Below are 18,152 nucleotides of genomic sequence, written 5' to 3'. Positions count from 1 at the left end.
AGCTTAGGTTCAACATTTTGTTTACAAACACGACTTGTTATGAGCTTCACATTAAACAGAAAGTCAGTGCACACTGAGTTGAAGAATAGGCCATAGGTCATATGTTGTTCTTTGCTAGCTTGCCATTAGCTAGCATTAAATTACTTGGCTCCAAATCATGTAGGTTATCGAACACAGTGCATTGTTTGGCTTTTAAGTAAACTCCATGTGGTCTTTTATCCTCTCGCTATCAGTAGCAGCACTGACGATCAACAACAGGGGGGTGGGGGCGGGGCACCGAAATGTTCGTTCTTTTTTTGGTTTGGTTACCACCATTTATGTCGGAACCTGTGCCATACTGGTACCACGTTTCGGTACCCAACCCTGGTGTGGGCATTTGTGTTTTATATTAACCCCTGTGTGTTTTCTCATCTTCTCTCTATAGCTGTGGAACCTGAACAAACCGTCGTCTCAGAACACCATGTTTGGTCACTTTGAGCCCGTCAACCACTGCTGCTTCTCTCCTGATGACGGATACCTGTCCACCTCTTCCAACGATGGCACCGTTAAGGTGATGGACAGAAAACCTGATACTATAGGGACACTTCCTCTGTTGGAAAGGCACATTTTATGTGATGAAAATGGTTTTAGCAGTGACATTGTTACCGGTGGTCAATCGTTTAAATAACAATTCAAATTTCATTTTTTCTCTGCATCACTTAGTTAAATACATTCAAGCGACGACACAAGCTAACTTATGTAGGATTCAGCTCTAATGTTTAAATTTTAACAAATTTATGTTATTTTATTTATTAATGTGATGTGTATTACTTGTGAAATAAACTCTGAGAAGTAGAGATGTTTAATATTAGCTTTTTGCCGATATCTGATATGGCAAACACTAAATTTTCAAAATTAACCAATACCGAAATATACACAAGCCCCCTCCCCAAACCTAACTTTAGGTCACATTATACAGTATATATATATATATATATGTGGAAAACAGGGTTGGGGTTAATTACATTCTTCAATTACAATTATGTCTTCAGTTATCTATGTTAAATTAAAACTCAATTATGATAATGATAGGGATGTAACGATTAAGGCAGTTAAAAATCGATTCATAGGTATCATGGTTAAAATCGATGCTCTGAAAATTGAATCGCAGTAATTTTTTTATACAGCAGAGGGTGCTATATATTTATCCTTCTCATCCAAAAGTGTAGACAGCGGGCGGAATCTGCTACTACTTTCTTTCTGGCCGCCATCTATTCTTAAACATGTTCATAAATGGTAAACCAGCGCCCTCTGCTGGTCCAAACAAATATCTGACGTAGATACAGTGCAGACTGTTTTTTTTTTTTTAAAGTCCAATTGTTAAGGCACAAAATACATTTTCAGTTGCACTTTTGAAAAGAAAAAGAACTATTATGCAGTTTTGCATTGTTTACTATAGAACCAGAATTTAAATTAATAGGCTTCTTCTTCATTTGTATTATTCCTTTATTTATTTCATTTAAGATTTATTTTCAGTTAAATCGCATTGTTTTGAATAGTTTATCAAAGGATTATTTTGACAATGAAAAATAAAATAAAAATAGTACAGTATTTTCTATTTTTTTTCCCCAAAGAAAATAAAGGAATATCATTATTTGTCTACAGTCCCATTTTGTAAAATGAATCATGAGAGAATCGTATCATGAATCGAATCGTATAGGGAGTTGAGTGAATCGTTACATCCCTAGATAAAGGTGACCAGCATTTTTTCCAATTACAATTATTAAATTTCCCCTGAAAGTCAATTATAATTATGTTCTGAATTACAAAAGTTAAATTAAAATGAATCACAATCACTGAGCCTTTAATTAATAAATAATTCCATAAAACCTAACCTTCCTCTTGTGTTAGCTTACTGTTAGCATCTCTTATGATAATGGGTCGACTTTGACCCATGTTTTAAATCAGCTGTAAAATACACAAAAATATATAATCTACCATCCAATGGTAAAATTATCTTTAAGTCATGGGAAAACTTGATTTGAAACATGTTTTAATTGTTACCTACGTATGTGTAAGCCATAGAACTGTATCATTGTTCCTCAGTTTTGCATTTAATTAAATTGTAATATACAGTTTTTATAGACTTTTCATGACTATTACAAATACAAAGTCAATTATCTGAGCTCAATTGCAATTACAACAGAAACAGACTTTTTTCAATTCCAATGATTTTACATCATAATTGTAATTAAAAATCAGTTACGCAATTACAATTATATCTGACTCCAACCCTGTCTCTTGTGCAAAGGCTTCTTTACATTTGTTGCAGTGTCCATGTTATTTGTAATGCATATACAGTATATATATATATATATATATATAGATATTAATATATATATGTGTGTACATGCTGAAATACAACCTCATTCTTCATAATAATTACATAATGTTTTTAACTTTGTGTGTTGTGTGTCACTCTAACGCAGTTATTTGAGGTGTCGTCCGCTAACGAGTGGAAAACCATCAGTGTGAAGGACGTGTTGGTCGAACATGACGAAGACGTTCTGGTGAAGTGCAGCACGTGGACGGCAGACGGCAGACGCATCATCTGTGCAGCCAGGAACGCTGCCCTGGTGCGTACTTTACCATTCGCTCTAAGAAGATAGAGTCATTATTGTGTTGAATTGTAATGTGGGTGAGAATGAAGGTTGACGAAAATTCTTCCTTTGTCTGAAATAAAGCCAAATATTCAAAATTAAACAGGATAATGAGATTTTTGTCATGATACGATGCCTAAAATTAAGAATATTTAATCCTGACTTGTTCTCTGCCCATTGTTCTGCAGGTGTTTGATGTGGAGACGTCAGAGATGCTGTTGGAGATCAGGACCAACCGTCTGAGCACGGTGCAGTACTGTGACGCCTGTCCAACCAGTAACCTACTGGCCATCGCCTTTTCTAACTACGCCGTGGAGGTGCAGCACACTTTCCATTCCCATTACAGAATAAAACAAAGTAAAACCAACATGTACAGACACTCAAAGCAACAATTTTCCTACTTTGGTGCATTTAAAAGTCAAAAAGTCACAGTTCTGAATATTACATAATTCATTGTACACATTTTTCGCAGCAGCTCTGCAACGAAATATCACCGTTCACTGTTTTGAAGTTATTTTATTTTTTATTTATTTATTCAGTTTATTTCCGACATGGTTACATTCACTTTTTTTTTTTCACATTTTTTTTTCTTTTTTGTACATGCCGAAAAAGGAGACGAGAGAAGCAGTTTGCTTATCCGGGTCCCGTCCCCTGTTTTACCATCGCAAATTTACATGGGTTTACATGTCTCTCTGGTCAAACATTCTTGAGTTGTTCTAAACCGTCCTTTTTTGTGTATTCTCATCTGTGTTGTCCTCCTCCTCTCTATCGTTGTTCGTGTTGGCCTTGTTCCCTGCCAGACGTTGTTAGCATTCCTCCAGTTCAAGAACAGTTCCTCTTTCGAAGGTGTTTGGAAGGTTTTTCCCTTTTCATCCATAATGTCACCACTCGGGAATGTCTCTTTTGGACATACAAGTTTGCAGCTTGTTTTGTCTCTACATCAAGGCTAATTCAGCTCTTGTCAGCTCTATTGGCAGTGTTGTATTCTCCACTGTCAGATCCAACTTGTATAAACACATTATTATATCCTAGTTCACAAGCAAGGTAGTATTTTAATGTAATATATCTTAGTTCATAAGCGTGTTTCTAACTGCTGTTGTTAGTTCTAATGGCAGTGTTGTATTTTCCACTGTTAGATTTAACTTGTATAAACTTGTATTAACTTGTATAAACACATTATTATATCTTAGTTCATAAGCAAGGTAGTAATTTCATTGTACAAGAAAACATGTTTCTAATTGCACATATGACAATAAACACTTTGAATTTAAATTTAATGTAATCCTTAATCACCCCACCACCTAGCAATTGAAATGAATAAATGACAGACCTTTTTTACTCTTGGTTTCCACATTTAATTCATTCTCCGTAAAATAATCAGTCTGAGTTTTGTTTCCAGTGTTTATATAGATCTGGGTCCATATCCATGATTACCATCAGTAGTGTTGTTGTTTAGGTGGATCCTTCGTATTTTCCCAAGTCTTCCATCGTTTTGATGAGAACTGGTTTTCCGTCCTCTTCTTCCAGGATATAAATTCTGCAGTTCCTTGTCCACGTCTTCACAATCTTTCCTCCTTTTTTTATTTGGCGTGCCTTCCATGCAATGCTTTCATTTTGTTTCGTCAGGTTTTCATTGATGTACACCTTCGTTCCCTTGAGTTTATTTCCTTGCCTCAGGAGTTGTCCTTTGAATTTCATATTCGTGAAGGTTATTTTTACAGCTCTGTTATCGTTTTTCTTTGGCAGGAGATGGCAGGAGTTGATGTTGTCAGGGTTCAGGACAATGTCCTTCGACTCCAGGTAGTCAATGACCTGTTGTTCAATCGATTTTGTTTCTTCGTCACTCGCATAGCTCCTGGGTTTTATCTTTAGGCCTGTGATGATGACATCTTTCTCTCTTTCCTTTTGTTCCAGCTGTTCAACCCTAGCGTTCAACAATTTTATCTCTTCAGCATTTCTTTCATTCTTTTCTTTCAGTACCTTTGCTTCGCTTTGTAGGTTTTCCAGTGAGTTTTCCAGCGTCTTTTCCAACGACTTTATCTCGGCAGATAGGTTTCGTAGACCCTCGCATATCATCTCCTTGACCTCTTCCAAACCCGAATTGGGTTCTGAAGGGCCTCCCTGCGGTTTTTTTCATCATTTCCTTCAGTCTTGGGCCCAATTTTTCAGGCTGTTCAGCTGTTCAGCTGTAGCCAGCTGTAGCCAAGGTCGTGTTATCATAAGTTGAATAATCTACTAGAATATCTATGATTTGAAACTGAAATTGTATTGTTTCTTATTAGAGAGAAACAGAAAAAAAAAGAATGTATGATTCATGCTGATATCAGATCAATATCAGTATCGGCCGATACGCAAGGCTGCAATATCGGTATCATATCGGAAATGAAAAAGTTGTATCCTTAGTTTATGGTGAATTTTTTTGTTGCAAGAACCATTGTTGTCCCACTAATATAGAATATGTGAAAGCTACAGAATGTTTAATGATTTATTGATAAAACCTTTAAAATATTCCTCATTGATCATAAATTACATGTGATTACTTAGGATTTCATCCAATAAGTTGTAGATTGATGTTTGTGTGCGTTGTGTGTGTGTGCATGTGTGTGCGTTAGCTGTGGGATCTTGAAGCTAACAAAAAGATGGCCGACTGCAGCGGCCACCTCAGCTGGGTCCACTGTGTCCAGTTTTCTCCCGACGGCTCTGAGCTGCTCTCCTGCTCCGATGATCAGACTGTCAGGGTAAGAAATAACTGTGTGTGTGTGTGTAGAATATATCTGTGTGTGTAGAATAAATCTTCATTTCACTTGAGGCCGGTGCCGACACCACCAGTATTGTTCTAATTAGTTGATCTGATGCTCCATCATGGAACATCACAGGATGATTAATTACTGGCTGCAAGCTGCTTCCTCTCAGCTCCTAATGAGCAGTGACTGTAGCGTTTAGGGAAGATTCACAAACTTTATTTCCACTTATTGAACTTAATGACGCTGAACCTGTTAATGGGGATATAGAGTTTTAACCTGACAAAACAAATATATGTTACTAGATAAAGACACAAAGAAATGTGATTGGTTGTGATTGTTTCCGACCCTCGGATCACGTACAGTGTTAATACAGGGGGGAAAAAAGTTTTTGTCTTTTTGTTTGTCATTTTGTGTGTTTTTGATGGAATTTTGAGTATTTTTCTGTCGTTTTCTGCATTTTTGTTGTCGATTTGGGCATATTTTGTTGTTGTTTTCTGTATTTTCTTGTCATTTTGTGTAATTTTGTTAACAGTTTGTGTGCCTTTGGAGCTATTCTGTATTGTTTTGTTTTTGTAGTCATTTTATTTGTTTAAGTGGTTGTTGTGAATGTTGTAATTTTTTGTTTACCTTATTTAGTAATTTTGTGTATTTTTTGATTTTTTTGTGTACAATGTTGGGTTTCATATTCCTTCCAACTTCTGCAATTACAATTTTGGGGGATTTGCTTTGGGGGCCGCAAAAATATACATTGAGGACCACATGTGGCCCCCAGACCGCCAGTTGCCCATGTCTGTTGTAGATAAATAAATTATGTGAAAAGTTGAAATTGAAAAATAGTTTTGTGTTTTTTTTCTGTTTATTGACAGTGTTTGAAAAGTTTTGCGCATTGCATTGTGGGATACGGAGTCCCATAGACGGGGGCATAGAAGTGGTTTTACTTCATTCTTTCTGTGATTTCTTGCGTTTGCCCCAAAAACTTTGTCAAAGTGACACATTTTTGAAGTTTTCACTCACTAAAAGTTGTGAAAAAGTAATGGCGGATGTTTTTTGTTTTCCACATGGAAAGATCCGCAAATGATCTTTGATTTTTTCCATCTCTGAGGCCTACACTATGTCTCTATCTGATTTTAAAAAAAAACAAAAAAAAACAAAAAAAAAAATGACAAACCCGAGCAGCTTTAAATTAGAATTGATGCTAGTGTTTACTGGGCTACAACCTGTCGCTTTGAAGGTGAAGAGATCAAAAACGAACTAAAATCCTCTCTGGAACTGCATGATATTTATTTCATATGTCCTGATTTTACTTTTCTAGTTATGGGAGACAAAGAAAGTTCACACGACGTCGGCCGTCAGCCTGAAGAGAAATGCTGACGTCCTTTTCAGTGGAGACAAAATCATTGTGTCAGCAGCAGACAACTGCAACAGACTGCAGGTGAGTGACTGGAACTGAGCAGAGTGCAGCGCATGCAAAATGTAAAATACTCATTTTAAATATGTGTGTGTGTGTGTGTGTGTGTGTGTGTGTGTGTGTGGTGTGTGTGTGTGTGTGTGGTGTGTGTGTGTGTGTGTGTGTGTGTGTGTGTGTGTGTGTGTGTGTGTGTGTGTGTGTGTGTGTGTGTGTGTGTGTGTGTGTGTGTGTGGTGTGTGTCAGGTGCGTGATGGCAGGACAGGATCAGTGCTTTTCCAGTCAGAGGAGATGTCATCTAGGATTCGGTGTACCTGTATGTGCAGACAGGCATCCACTGTGGTGCTGGGACAGGAGGACGGCACCGTGCAGGTAACACACACACACACACACACACACACACGGTATAACACAATCTAAACTAGGGGAGTCCATTGACTAAGCACTTAGGAAATGCTTGCTAGCATTAAATTGTGCTAATTTAAACAGGAAGGTTTCTCTCTGCTGGTCTGATGGCTCTTTCATCTTCTTAATAATTAACCATGGCATATTTTTATTACTTATTTTATAGTGTGGAATGTTAGAAAAGGTTTGATCAAGTGATATTACTCAAAACAGAATAGTCAGCAACAGTAGGTATGAGAAAAACTGACCCATTGATTATTAACCAATTGGTTACATACATTTTAACCTTCAACATAATATTTACAGTATTCTATGATTGAATAAATATAATATATATCAGAGATTTTAGATGCAGTCCGATAAAATCCGATATTTGTTTTCTGGCTGATATCGAACCGATACCCGATATCAATATCGGATCAGGACACTTCTATTAAGTAAATTCTAAAACCACTTTTTTCTGCTGAATACATACAGTATATGATTAGTTATGAAGTAATGTAGTTTATTGATCCTAGTCCCACTCTTTACATTTTAATCTAACTATTTAAATTGAGCATGTTTAGTTGTAAAATGTCAGTGACTGCCCTCTATGGGGTTGAACGGCAGCTATTACAATTGAATTTTGCTATTGGCTGTGATTAGATTACTGACATCTTTTTGGATCACTAGCGTCGCTATTGGCCCCACCACTCCTATTAAAAATCGGGGGAGGGACTAGCTTTCCTCTTCTCACAGCCCTCAGTGAGCATTGATTGACAGCTCCATGTGGAACTGTGCAGCCCTGTGGGGGCGGGGCAGCTATGAATGGGCGTGTGTTAACTACTCTAGGAGGAATGCCCATAATCAAGGTATAGTGACATAGTGTATAGTGGCAGGTCAGCAAAAACTTGGGGGTGTACTTATGTCGTGTTCACACCAAACACGTTTCGGCGGGCGTCAAAATCGTGCCACATTGAATCAGACACTTGTCACCTGCGTCGAAGACGCTCTGGACCCATGTCCAAACAAGTTGGGAAGGGAGTGCATTTAGGGGAGGGGCTTCTCTGTTGCCGTTGATGTACATACAATGGAACATTGTGTTGAGAAGGCGGTGTTTCCGGTTGGATGTATTTTGGTGTGACTCACTGTATGCACTGTGACGTCAGAGGGCTGTAGAGAAGTGTGGGTGAATGGAGAATAAAGTTTGGAGTTCCTTGCTGAACACGCCGCCTCCGACTCCCGTTCATCGGCTCTAAATTATCGAGAGAGTGGCTTGACGCCATTTCTGGATTCACCAGAGAGAGTCGCTTTCAGCGCTACTTCCGTCTCTCCCGTGCCCAGTTTGACGACCTGCTGACCCGCATCGGCGCTCGAATCTCCTACCAGGACCCCAACTCCAGCGCTCTATTCCAGCAGAAGAGTGCCTTTCAACTGTCTCCGGCTAGTGTTTTTTTTTCTCTTTTCATTATTCTGAATACGTCACGGTTAGGAAAAGCTCCTGATTGGTGAACGCGTTATGTCCCAAAAGTTCAACAATCCCAACTCTAGCGTCGGCCATGTTGGAGGCACGTCAAAAGCTTGAAATCTCAAAATGTGCAGCGTGCGCTGCGCGAAAAGCTTCAAAAAACGCGCCACCCAGGAGGCGCGGGAAGCGCAGCGGAAACTCTTGAGGCTTTCTAGAAGCGCTTCCACCATATATTGTGAATGTACAACCTGCTGCTTTTTACGCGTTGTGTGTGAACTCGCCATTACACTTTAATAACCAACTGGTCTAAGCACTCTATGACCCCGTCACTAACACGACATGTTTTCATGCTTTCTAATGTTTTAAGCTGATTGGTATAAAGCAGTGATACACATTTTACTTCCTAAATATTTCAAATATCTTTGTTACAAAATTGTGCACAGGAGTGAAAAAATGTGATTTAAAAAAACATGTGATATCACTCCCTTTTAGGTGTGAGTAACTCCTTTCTAATGTCAAACTCTCTCCCGTCTCTGTTCAGTCTCTACGTTCTCATTTGCCGCTCTGTGTCTCAATGTCAGACTGTTGTGCACTAGCTGAGGAACGCTCCCTCCACCAAAGCGTCTGTCCTACTTTCAAACACTAGAGTCCCGTGACGCCCGAGTGCAGATGCCCCACAGCAAAGATAGGCTCTAATTAATCAAACGTTTACGCGTTTTTAATCACAGCTCTTTTCTGACCCTTCATGTATTTCTAGTCTTTTCAAACAACAGTGTAAATTAAAACTATTTTAGGTTATTATAATATAAATATAACTGTTTATATTAGTCTAAAAAGAGGGGTGGTCAAACATGCAGCCTGTGGGCCACAAACAGCCCGCCAGGTAATAAAGTCAAAAAGACTAATATAAGAAATAAAAACAAGAAAAATAAATACAAAAATCATATACAAAACAACAGCACCAACAGCGCAGCATTGTATCAAGTATAAATAAATATTTATATTTATATTTATTTGTATATATTTGAGCACCGGGAGCGCAATGTGCGTCCAATTGTTTGAATAATTAAAATACAAATGTTCTGTGGTCTGTCAGCTGTAATGTAAATAAAGTTAGACATAATATTGTTGAAATTGCTGTTATATTAAAATTTTTGTTTTTTTTATTATACTGTATGTGTTGTAAAAGAATAGTTTAATGATTGTCAATATCTTAATCATTTATCAATAATTCTGTGCATTAAAACGAAGACATAAATTTAGAGTTTTATTTGTTTATAGATTGATATTTTAATGGGTTCAGCCCACTTCAGATACAATTACAGTGTATGTGACCCCTGAGGTCAAACGATCTAAACCACCTAAATAAATGTACTGGAAAATTACCCAACCTGGCAACCTTGGATATGACCAAAGACAGAATTGATGCAGAATAAATAAAACATTGAGGTTATTATACACTTTTTTGTCTTAGAATAAAAGACAATTGTTTTAAAATAAATAAATTACAATTTCCTCATGGTAGGATTTTTCTCCAAGTTAAATTTCAGGATTAATGTGCTTGTTGTTGTTGTTTGCACAATGCTGACTTTTGACTGCTCGGACAAAGCTTTACTGATGTTTTTGTTGTATATTTTTTTTATCATATTGCTTCTATTAAAGCTAAATATTAGGCACCAGCAGGTGGCGCTCTAAGGTCATATGTACCAATAATTCCTGCAATGCTTCCAGCTTTTTTCCTCCTCCTTCCTCTTAATTAACATATAACCTTGTAATGAAGACGTAACCAACACTTATAATTAGTGTGTGAGATTACCTCTATGAGGACATGAGTAGTTCACAGCTGTTTAACCAAAAGGCTGCGTTTGTGTCTCTATGGTATGGAGCTGCACATTTCCACATGCATGTGTTTGTCTGGTGTGGCTTTTTTAAGGATCCACGGTTTGACCTCCTGATGGTCTGATATCAGCACCAGCGTGTTTGGGCTTCAAGGGGTTCAGAAAGCTCTAATTACCGTTGTTGTGCGCAGCAGTTTGGTTTTTTTTGGCTGATTGTTCAGCGTCTCAAAGACTCTTCAAAGCTGCTAAGAATAGAGCAGACATGTTATTGTTGGTTCTCATCACATCCTGTGTCACTCATTCACCACTTTTAATCCACGGCGCTTTGACGAAATGAGTCGTGCAGCGATATTTTAGTCCTGTTTGGTGAAGCCTTCAGACTGCTTTGTGTGTGTTACATTAAATGTGTAATACTGTGCTCTCTCACCCTCTAAAGCAGGAGTTCTCAACCGTGGGTCAGGGCCTCATTTGGAGCTGCGAGACACTGGGAGTCGCCAGATTATTTTCTGAACAATTTGAGCCCCATTTTTGCTTATTTTTTTACCCAAAATTGCCATTTTTAACCTATTTTGATCTATTTTTCTTGCCATATTTTTGCTCTTTTCAATGCATTTTTGCTACAATACTTCCATTTTTGCCACTCATCCATCAATTTACAATGCCTTTCCTGCACATTTTTTCTTCTCTCAATACATTTTCGTCACTTTATAAACCCTTACAACCACTTCTCCCACCTAATGTTACATACTGTATGTTGACCCATTATTGGTCACTTTTACCTCTTTTTCATCAGATTTGATACCTATTTTTTCCAATTTAACCACATTCAAGAATTGTTCAATGGCCATTATTGCCAGTTTAATTAAAAAACAAATTGTTTCCTAATTATTAAATTACATTTCCCCAACCCTCCCCCATTTCTGCCACTTTTAGGGCAATATTGACACTAACCACAACAACCTTTTTACCACTTTCTCTGTGGTTTTATAAAACCCCATTTCACCAACCTTTTTGAGACATTTCTGGCACTTATAAACCTTTTTCACCACTTTTTCCCACCTAATGTTCATATGTTGACCCATTATTGTCACTCTTAACATCTTTAACCATATGTCATGCTTATTTTGCCAATTTTACCACATTCACGATTTTTCATGCCATTATTTGCTATTTTAAAACTAATTGTTCTAATATTGACACTTTGAACCCTTTTTACCTCTTTTCTGTCTATTTTTTGGGCCACTGTTATTTGCAAATTTTTAACCATTTCCGTGGTTTTTAAAAGCAATTTCAACACCTTTTCCACTATTTTTGGTCACTTTTAATCCATTTTTTTCAGATTAAAACAAGGATTCACATCTTTAAGATGACTATATACTATGGGCGCAAATAATACTTCCTGGATAAACACTGGATGTTATTCAGATAAATAAATAAATGTGGTTATCACAGATTCATAGAACAATGGACCATCATGTTGATGACTTTATGGATGGACCCCAAAAATCTGTCCCCTTTATTCCACCTTATAGATGACCCTGTCTCCACAGGACTGTTCTTCAACGTTCTGTTTGCGTTCAACCATCTTCAGCTAAAGTGGGGGTCCCCAGTCTCTGGAACCTTATTTTGAGGTTGAGAACCACTGCTCTAAAGGACCTACGTCAGCGTGTGTGAGAACTGTGTGTAATTTGCAGCAAAAGGAGAAAAAGATGATGTGCAGTAATCATCAGGGATGCTGAGGCTGTTTCTGTCCATGTGGCATCATGTGCCACTAACGACCTGACCATCATGGCTTATGAGGATTCGTATCATTTGTTCTAATAAATCATTCATGGTGCCCTAATTAGACGTCATTGGTCCGTCTCTTATGAGCAACAATAGCATTTTTCATTCACATTTTTTCTGTTTTTAAAAGTAGCATTTTTGTCATAGCAAGGAACTACACCTTAAAAGGAACCTGTACTGTTTTTACAAGTTGGCATACATTTTTTAAATTTAATTATTGGAAGATCTTAGCCTTAGAAAACACATTAATATGCACCATATTCATTGAATTGCCTTTTAAACATGGGCCTACTTTACAGTTTACATCCCATTGATTTACACTCCGTGATTTACTCGCTAACTTCGGCTACCAGAGTGTGTTTTTAATCTCTTTCGTTAAACAAAAGAGGTTTACATTGGCATCTTTAACTTTTAACTGATTATTTAGAGCATATGTGTCAAACTTAGGCCCGGGGGCCAAACCTGGCACTGTAGAGCATGCAGTTCTACCCGCAAGATAATGTAAAAATGTCAGAGAAATAATACATCTGTAAATGAATGAATATGTGCATATTAATGCATTTTGGTTAGGCATAAATCTTCTAATAAGTACATTTCAAAGATTTTAGGCCCCTTAAAAATGATATGGTTGGTCCAAATGTATGGACATAGCCCCCATTTTTTTTTTTTTTTTTTTTTTTTTTTAAATTATGATATATGAAAATGTGCAATCTGGTTACAACTCAACCAACCCAACATAACTGAGTCAAATTTCATGAAGATTAGAAAGAAATTCAATTAGAGAAATTTCAATTAGAGATATGAGTTTTTAGAAATTTCACCGATGATGATTTAGAATCAGTGTATTGATCCGAATCCCCCTCGGAAATGTAATGAAATCTTCCATGACGTAAAGTCTATTCTTAAGACTTTGATTAAACTGTTGTCAAATCCATTCAGTACTTTTGATGTAATCCTGCTAACAGACAAACAAATAAATAAACGCCGGTGGAAATATGATGCAATAAGTGCAGAGTAACTTTTGATGTTCCATCCTGGGAAGCAGGAGGTAAACTTTGGGGGTTGAAATTAAACTGTGGAATCCAAACGTCACAGAATCCAGATATTTTCAGCAGTGGAGCATTAGAACTCCACTTGCTAAGCCATTAAAAAAGCCCGTGAAAAGCCTCTGGGTTGTAGTTTAATCTTCCCGTCGACCTTCTGAGGGGATTCATTGCAGCTGCACTGGATATTTTTAACGCTATTCAAAGTGCCTTAAGCAGAAAAAAAACAGCAGTGGAAATGAGAACATGTCAAAGGCTCTTTTTTTGTCCTCCTGTCATATTCTTAACAAAGCTCACTTCCTTTTGATGACTTTGTCATAATGAAGCATGTAATAGTTCTTGAGTGACTTCCTCTGACAGCAGCAGGAACACTTTACCCTTGGGTTTGTTATAGACACGGATTGTGAACTTTCTCCTATTGTTTCTTTTCTTTTCTGTTTCTCTCTCAGGTGTTGGAGGTTCCCTCTGGGAAGCTTCTGGCCAACCTACTGGGACACACTAAGACCGTCCTGCACTGCCATTCAGCCCAGACGGTCAAACACTGATCACCGTCCTCTGAGGACACCACCAGCAGGGTACGCTACACATCAATGTTGTACGCTCCATTATTCATTTGGATTCATTTTAGTCTTTTGACTAAGTTTTAGTCAAAATTTAGTCATCAAGACTGTTTCGGAGATTAGGATGATGACCGTTCGCACTGAAGTATACTTTCAAGTTTCCCAAGATGCATTTCAAACCTATAACCAAAACCTGAATCACACTGAGGCTAAATATCACCCATGATTCTCCACCTTGAAAGTTCTGAAAACATTTTAAGTGAGAAAGTGACCAAGTAGAATATCAGCATGTGGTCATTTGATCCGTAAAGTCACGTAAACACATTTAATTCCCACAGGTTTTGTCGTTGCAGGTTCAAAATGCATCCATGAAGATTTTGAAGTATACTTCGTGGGACCTTCATCCTAATCATACTTATAGTATAGACAGTATATACTCATTGAGGTTGTAGTGTATAGTGCGTTAGTGTAGTGGTTCTTACCTTTTTCAGCCCATGATGCCCAAGATGTAAATTATTGTTTTAATCAGAAACAGATGGCTTAAAAGTGAACAAAAATGGTGGAAATGGTGGTGGAATGGGATTTTAAAAACCACAGAAATTGGTTAGAAGTTGCAAAATAACAGTGGCCAAAAACTAACAGAAAAAAGGGTTCAAAGTGTCAATATTGGAACAATTAGTTTAAACTTGCAAAGAATGGGCATGAACAAATTGTGACTGTGGTTCACTTGTTAAAATTAAGCATGAAATATGGTGAAAAGAGATTAAATGTGACAATTTATGGGTCAAAGTATGCATCATTAGGTGGGAAAAGTGATGGAAAGCGTTAATAAATGTCGAAAATGCTTGAAAGTGGGAAAAATGTGCAGAAAAAAACAGTGAAATTTGATGGAGAAGTGGCAGAAATGGGAGTAATGTAGCAAAAATACATTAAAAGGAGCAAAAATACAGCAATATGGTATGTTTGGTGTACTTGCAGAAAAGGTAAAAATAAGCAAAATGAAATCAAATTGTTAAAAAGTATTTTAGTTTCTTGAAGGCATCTGACAACCTCCTTCCAGTGTCTCGCAAACCCCAAATGAGAGACTCCTGCGTTAGTGTGCCATTTTGAACACAGTGAAAACACTGATTGGATTTTGCCCCATGTGAACCATACAGTTTAGATTTTTTCATTGATGAGAATATTTGTAGATTTTAGTCTCATCAATGAAGAAATACAGTCGAGAAAAACTATGATGCGGATTTTTAGTTGATAAATGTGCAGTGGTACTCCTCTCTCTCTCTCTCTCTCTCTCCTCTCTCTCCTCGTCTCTCTCTTCCTCTCTCCTACCTATCTCTCATCTCTCTCTCTCTCCTCTCTCTCTCTCTCTCCTTCCTCAGTGTTTCACCTCCCTCCCTCTCCTCCATAGATCATTCCCCCCTCCCTCTTCAATCCCCTCCTTCTCTAAAAACGCCTGCTGTGCTAAATCCTGGGTGCGTGCGTGCGTTTGTGGGTTTCCCCCCTCGACCTGTTATGACTCCACCAGCATCTGTCAGCCTCTTCACCTCTTCATCCCTCGCCCTCTTCCCTTCCTGTCATCTCCTTCCTCGCTGGTGAGGGAGCAGCTGTCCATAGCTCTTTATCTTCATCCTGCTCGTGTGGTTCAGGCCGTCACGCTTCGTCAACCCCTCCCCGTTCACGCTCCGCTGCTCACTTTTCCCTCTTCCTCTCATCTTCTCATCCTCTTCCTCTCTCCCTTCCTTCCTTCCTTCCTTCATCGTTTCTCCTGGCCGTCAGCGCCCGCGTCTCGTTCGTATTCACGCCCGTACCATCTGATGTTTATTCAGAGACTGCTCAGATTTGTGATGTTTGACATGTGCGTACCTCGGAAATGAAAGTGTGCATTTCGATGTTCATGCAAATGTGTATTGACGGTAGATAACGCTGATGGGCCGGCTCTGAAGTCACTCCGTGATTGATTTCAAACCCTCAAACTTCTGACGAGTAGGAAATGTGCAACGATGCATTCAAAGGCAATGATTGATGGAATAATGCGCGTGGATTTCTATCGTCTCCTTCTCTGAATGAAGTGATGGTAATACTGAGGTTAGAGTTAGAGTTAGAGAAGTGTGTTTCCAAACCTTTTTCTTGTCCTGACTCCATTTTTATATCACAAATTTCTTGCGACCCCCAGAAACTTTTTTTTTTTCTTTTTCTAAAATTAGTTTTTTTTTTAAAATCCTGTTTGTTATACTGTGTTACAAATAGAAAATAGCCAAATTTAGTGCACAAAGTGACAATATGCCCCAGCTCATTTGAACTAGATTTATATTTGAGAAAGTAAAAAGTAGAGAACACAGTTGTTTGAGATTGTTTTGCAGTGTTTTAATTTGAAAAAAAAATATATATTATTAATATGTAAGCTTTATTTCTGTGATTCTTTTTTATAATTGGTCCAAAATACATATACTGTATCATTTACTTTTTTTTAATTACATTTTTATTTTTTATTTATTAGTAGACATTTCTGTGACCCCAGAGTTTTTTTTAATAATTTTTGTTATATTGTGTTACAAATACAGAGTAGCCAGTATTAGTGCACAAAGTGACAAAATGTGCTTTCTTAGGTAATTTCATACTGCATTTGAGAAAGTGAGAATATAGAACACGGTTGTGAGAAGTGTTTTTAATTTGAAAAGGAACAATAATTAGTTAAGCCATAACTAAGTCTTATTGCACAAAGTGACGAGAATGTGCCAACTCAGATATTTTGATACGACATTAATATTGAACTACATTTATATTTGAAGAAAGTGAAAGTATAGAATGCAGTAATTTGAGATTGTGGTGTGGTGTTTTAGTTTGAAAAAGAATAATATGGTAATTATTTAAGCTCCATTTCTGTGATATTATGTCTTATCATTACTAGACATCTCAAACGACCCCACATGGGGTCACGGCCCCAAGGTTGAAAAACTCTATACTGTAGTTAGAGGGTGAACTGTTGTTCTGCTCTGATGTGATAGGTTTTCTAGACGCTGTCCTCTGTGTGCTCTGTAGGTGTGGAGGTGGCAGACAGGGGACAGTAAAACAAGCTCCAGGGCCACAAAGAGCAGGTCAGATCATTTTCTCTCCTCAGTGACTCCACACTGCTCTCCTGGTCCTACGATGGCACTGTGAAGGTAAGATGTCACACATCAGAGCTGGTAAATCCCTCTGCAGATCATCTCATCCTTACCTCTGGGGCTGTTGAAGGTGTGGAACACGGAGAGTGCAGAGAAAGTCCAGGACATCGAGGCTCATCGTGGAGCCATCCTGTCCTGTGACGTCTCCACTGATGGACGCCTCTTCGCCACCACCTCCGCTGACAAGACCGCTAAGGTTCATCTCGTTTCATTATCAGTATTGTCATCCCTCCGTCCTTCTGTCTGTTTGTCTTCTGTGTGTAGAGTGGTGTAGGTATTTTAATGCAGTACCCCACCAACCATTCTCACACCAAAACATTGGTACTAATGAGGGGATTCCAGGTAGTGAAAAACAAATTCCGGTCGGGTCTATTTTTTGGCGAAAAAAAGAGCGTTTTTTAGGATTTTGAAATAAAAATTTGTGGACTGATTTAAAGAGGGAAAGGAAGTGGACCATTGATACCTTTCAGTAAGGTGACATTCACTCAGGGCTTTAGATTAGTGCTGAAATGTTTCAGATCTAATAATTTTTGGCGAAAAAAATGGCATTTAAAAAACAAAAAACAAAAAAACTGTATTTTGGACTCCGATATTTTATGTAAATGTAAATTGAGTTCATAACCCAGCAACAATTCATGCATCAACACATTGGTACTAATATGGGGATTCTAGGTAATGAACAACATTTTGGACAATTTTTTTTGTGAAAAAAGCGTTTTTGAGGATTTTGAAAAAAAAAAAAACATTGTCGTGGACTGGTTTTAAAGAAGGAAAGGAGGCGGACCATTGATACCTTGCTGTAAGGTGACATTCACTCAGGGCTTTAAATTAGTGGCAAAAAATGTTTATTTTTGTGTTTGTCACAGAAACTACAACGTAATAAAATTCTATGCAGGTGAGTAATCATATTTAATAATGTTTTATTCTCCTACCGGTATTATAAATGTAATGGATGAACCATTTCCAACTATAAATTCACTGAAGTGCTTAGTTTGGTCACAATAAATCAATGTAAATTATTTTGAGGATTTTTCAAATGTCAGGCCGAGGGTTTTTAAGTGCGGGCACGTATGTTTTGGGCTTATAATTAGAATCTGATGCTCTAAATTACTCCTTGATGTG

The 18,152-nt window shown here is 37.8% G+C and overlaps 1 protein-coding gene across 1 annotated transcript in view; it reads left to right on the top strand.

Annotated features, from left to right (window-relative positions):
- apaf1 (apoptotic peptidase activating factor 1) overlaps positions 1 to 18,152 on the top strand; it is a 57,008-nt gene that overhangs the window by 13,957 nt on the left and 24,899 nt on the right. Inside the window, exons 16-24 of the mRNA XM_028450685.1 lie at positions 425 to 550; positions 2,469 to 2,615; positions 2,828 to 2,956; positions 5,252 to 5,377; positions 6,696 to 6,815; positions 7,035 to 7,160; positions 13,756 to 13,881; positions 16,906 to 17,027; positions 17,101 to 17,226. Coding sequence (XP_028306486.1) covers positions 425 to 550; positions 2,469 to 2,615; positions 2,828 to 2,956; positions 5,252 to 5,377; positions 6,696 to 6,815; positions 7,035 to 7,160; positions 13,756 to 13,851 — 870 coding nt within the window. The 3' untranslated portion in view covers positions 13,852 to 13,881; positions 16,906 to 17,027; positions 17,101 to 17,226. The remainder of the gene's footprint in view (positions 1 to 424; positions 551 to 2,468; positions 2,616 to 2,827; positions 2,957 to 5,251; positions 5,378 to 6,695; positions 6,816 to 7,034; positions 7,161 to 13,755; positions 13,882 to 16,905; positions 17,028 to 17,100; positions 17,227 to 18,152) is intronic.

Source organism: Gouania willdenowi, chromosome 6, assembly GCF_900634775.1.
Source record: "Gouania willdenowi chromosome 6, fGouWil2.1, whole genome shotgun sequence".
Lineage (NCBI taxonomy): Eukaryota > Metazoa > Chordata > Actinopteri > Blenniiformes > Gobiesocidae > Gouania > Gouania willdenowi.
Note: the sequence above shows the minus strand (reverse complement) of the source record. Positions and strands in the feature narration are given on the sequence as shown.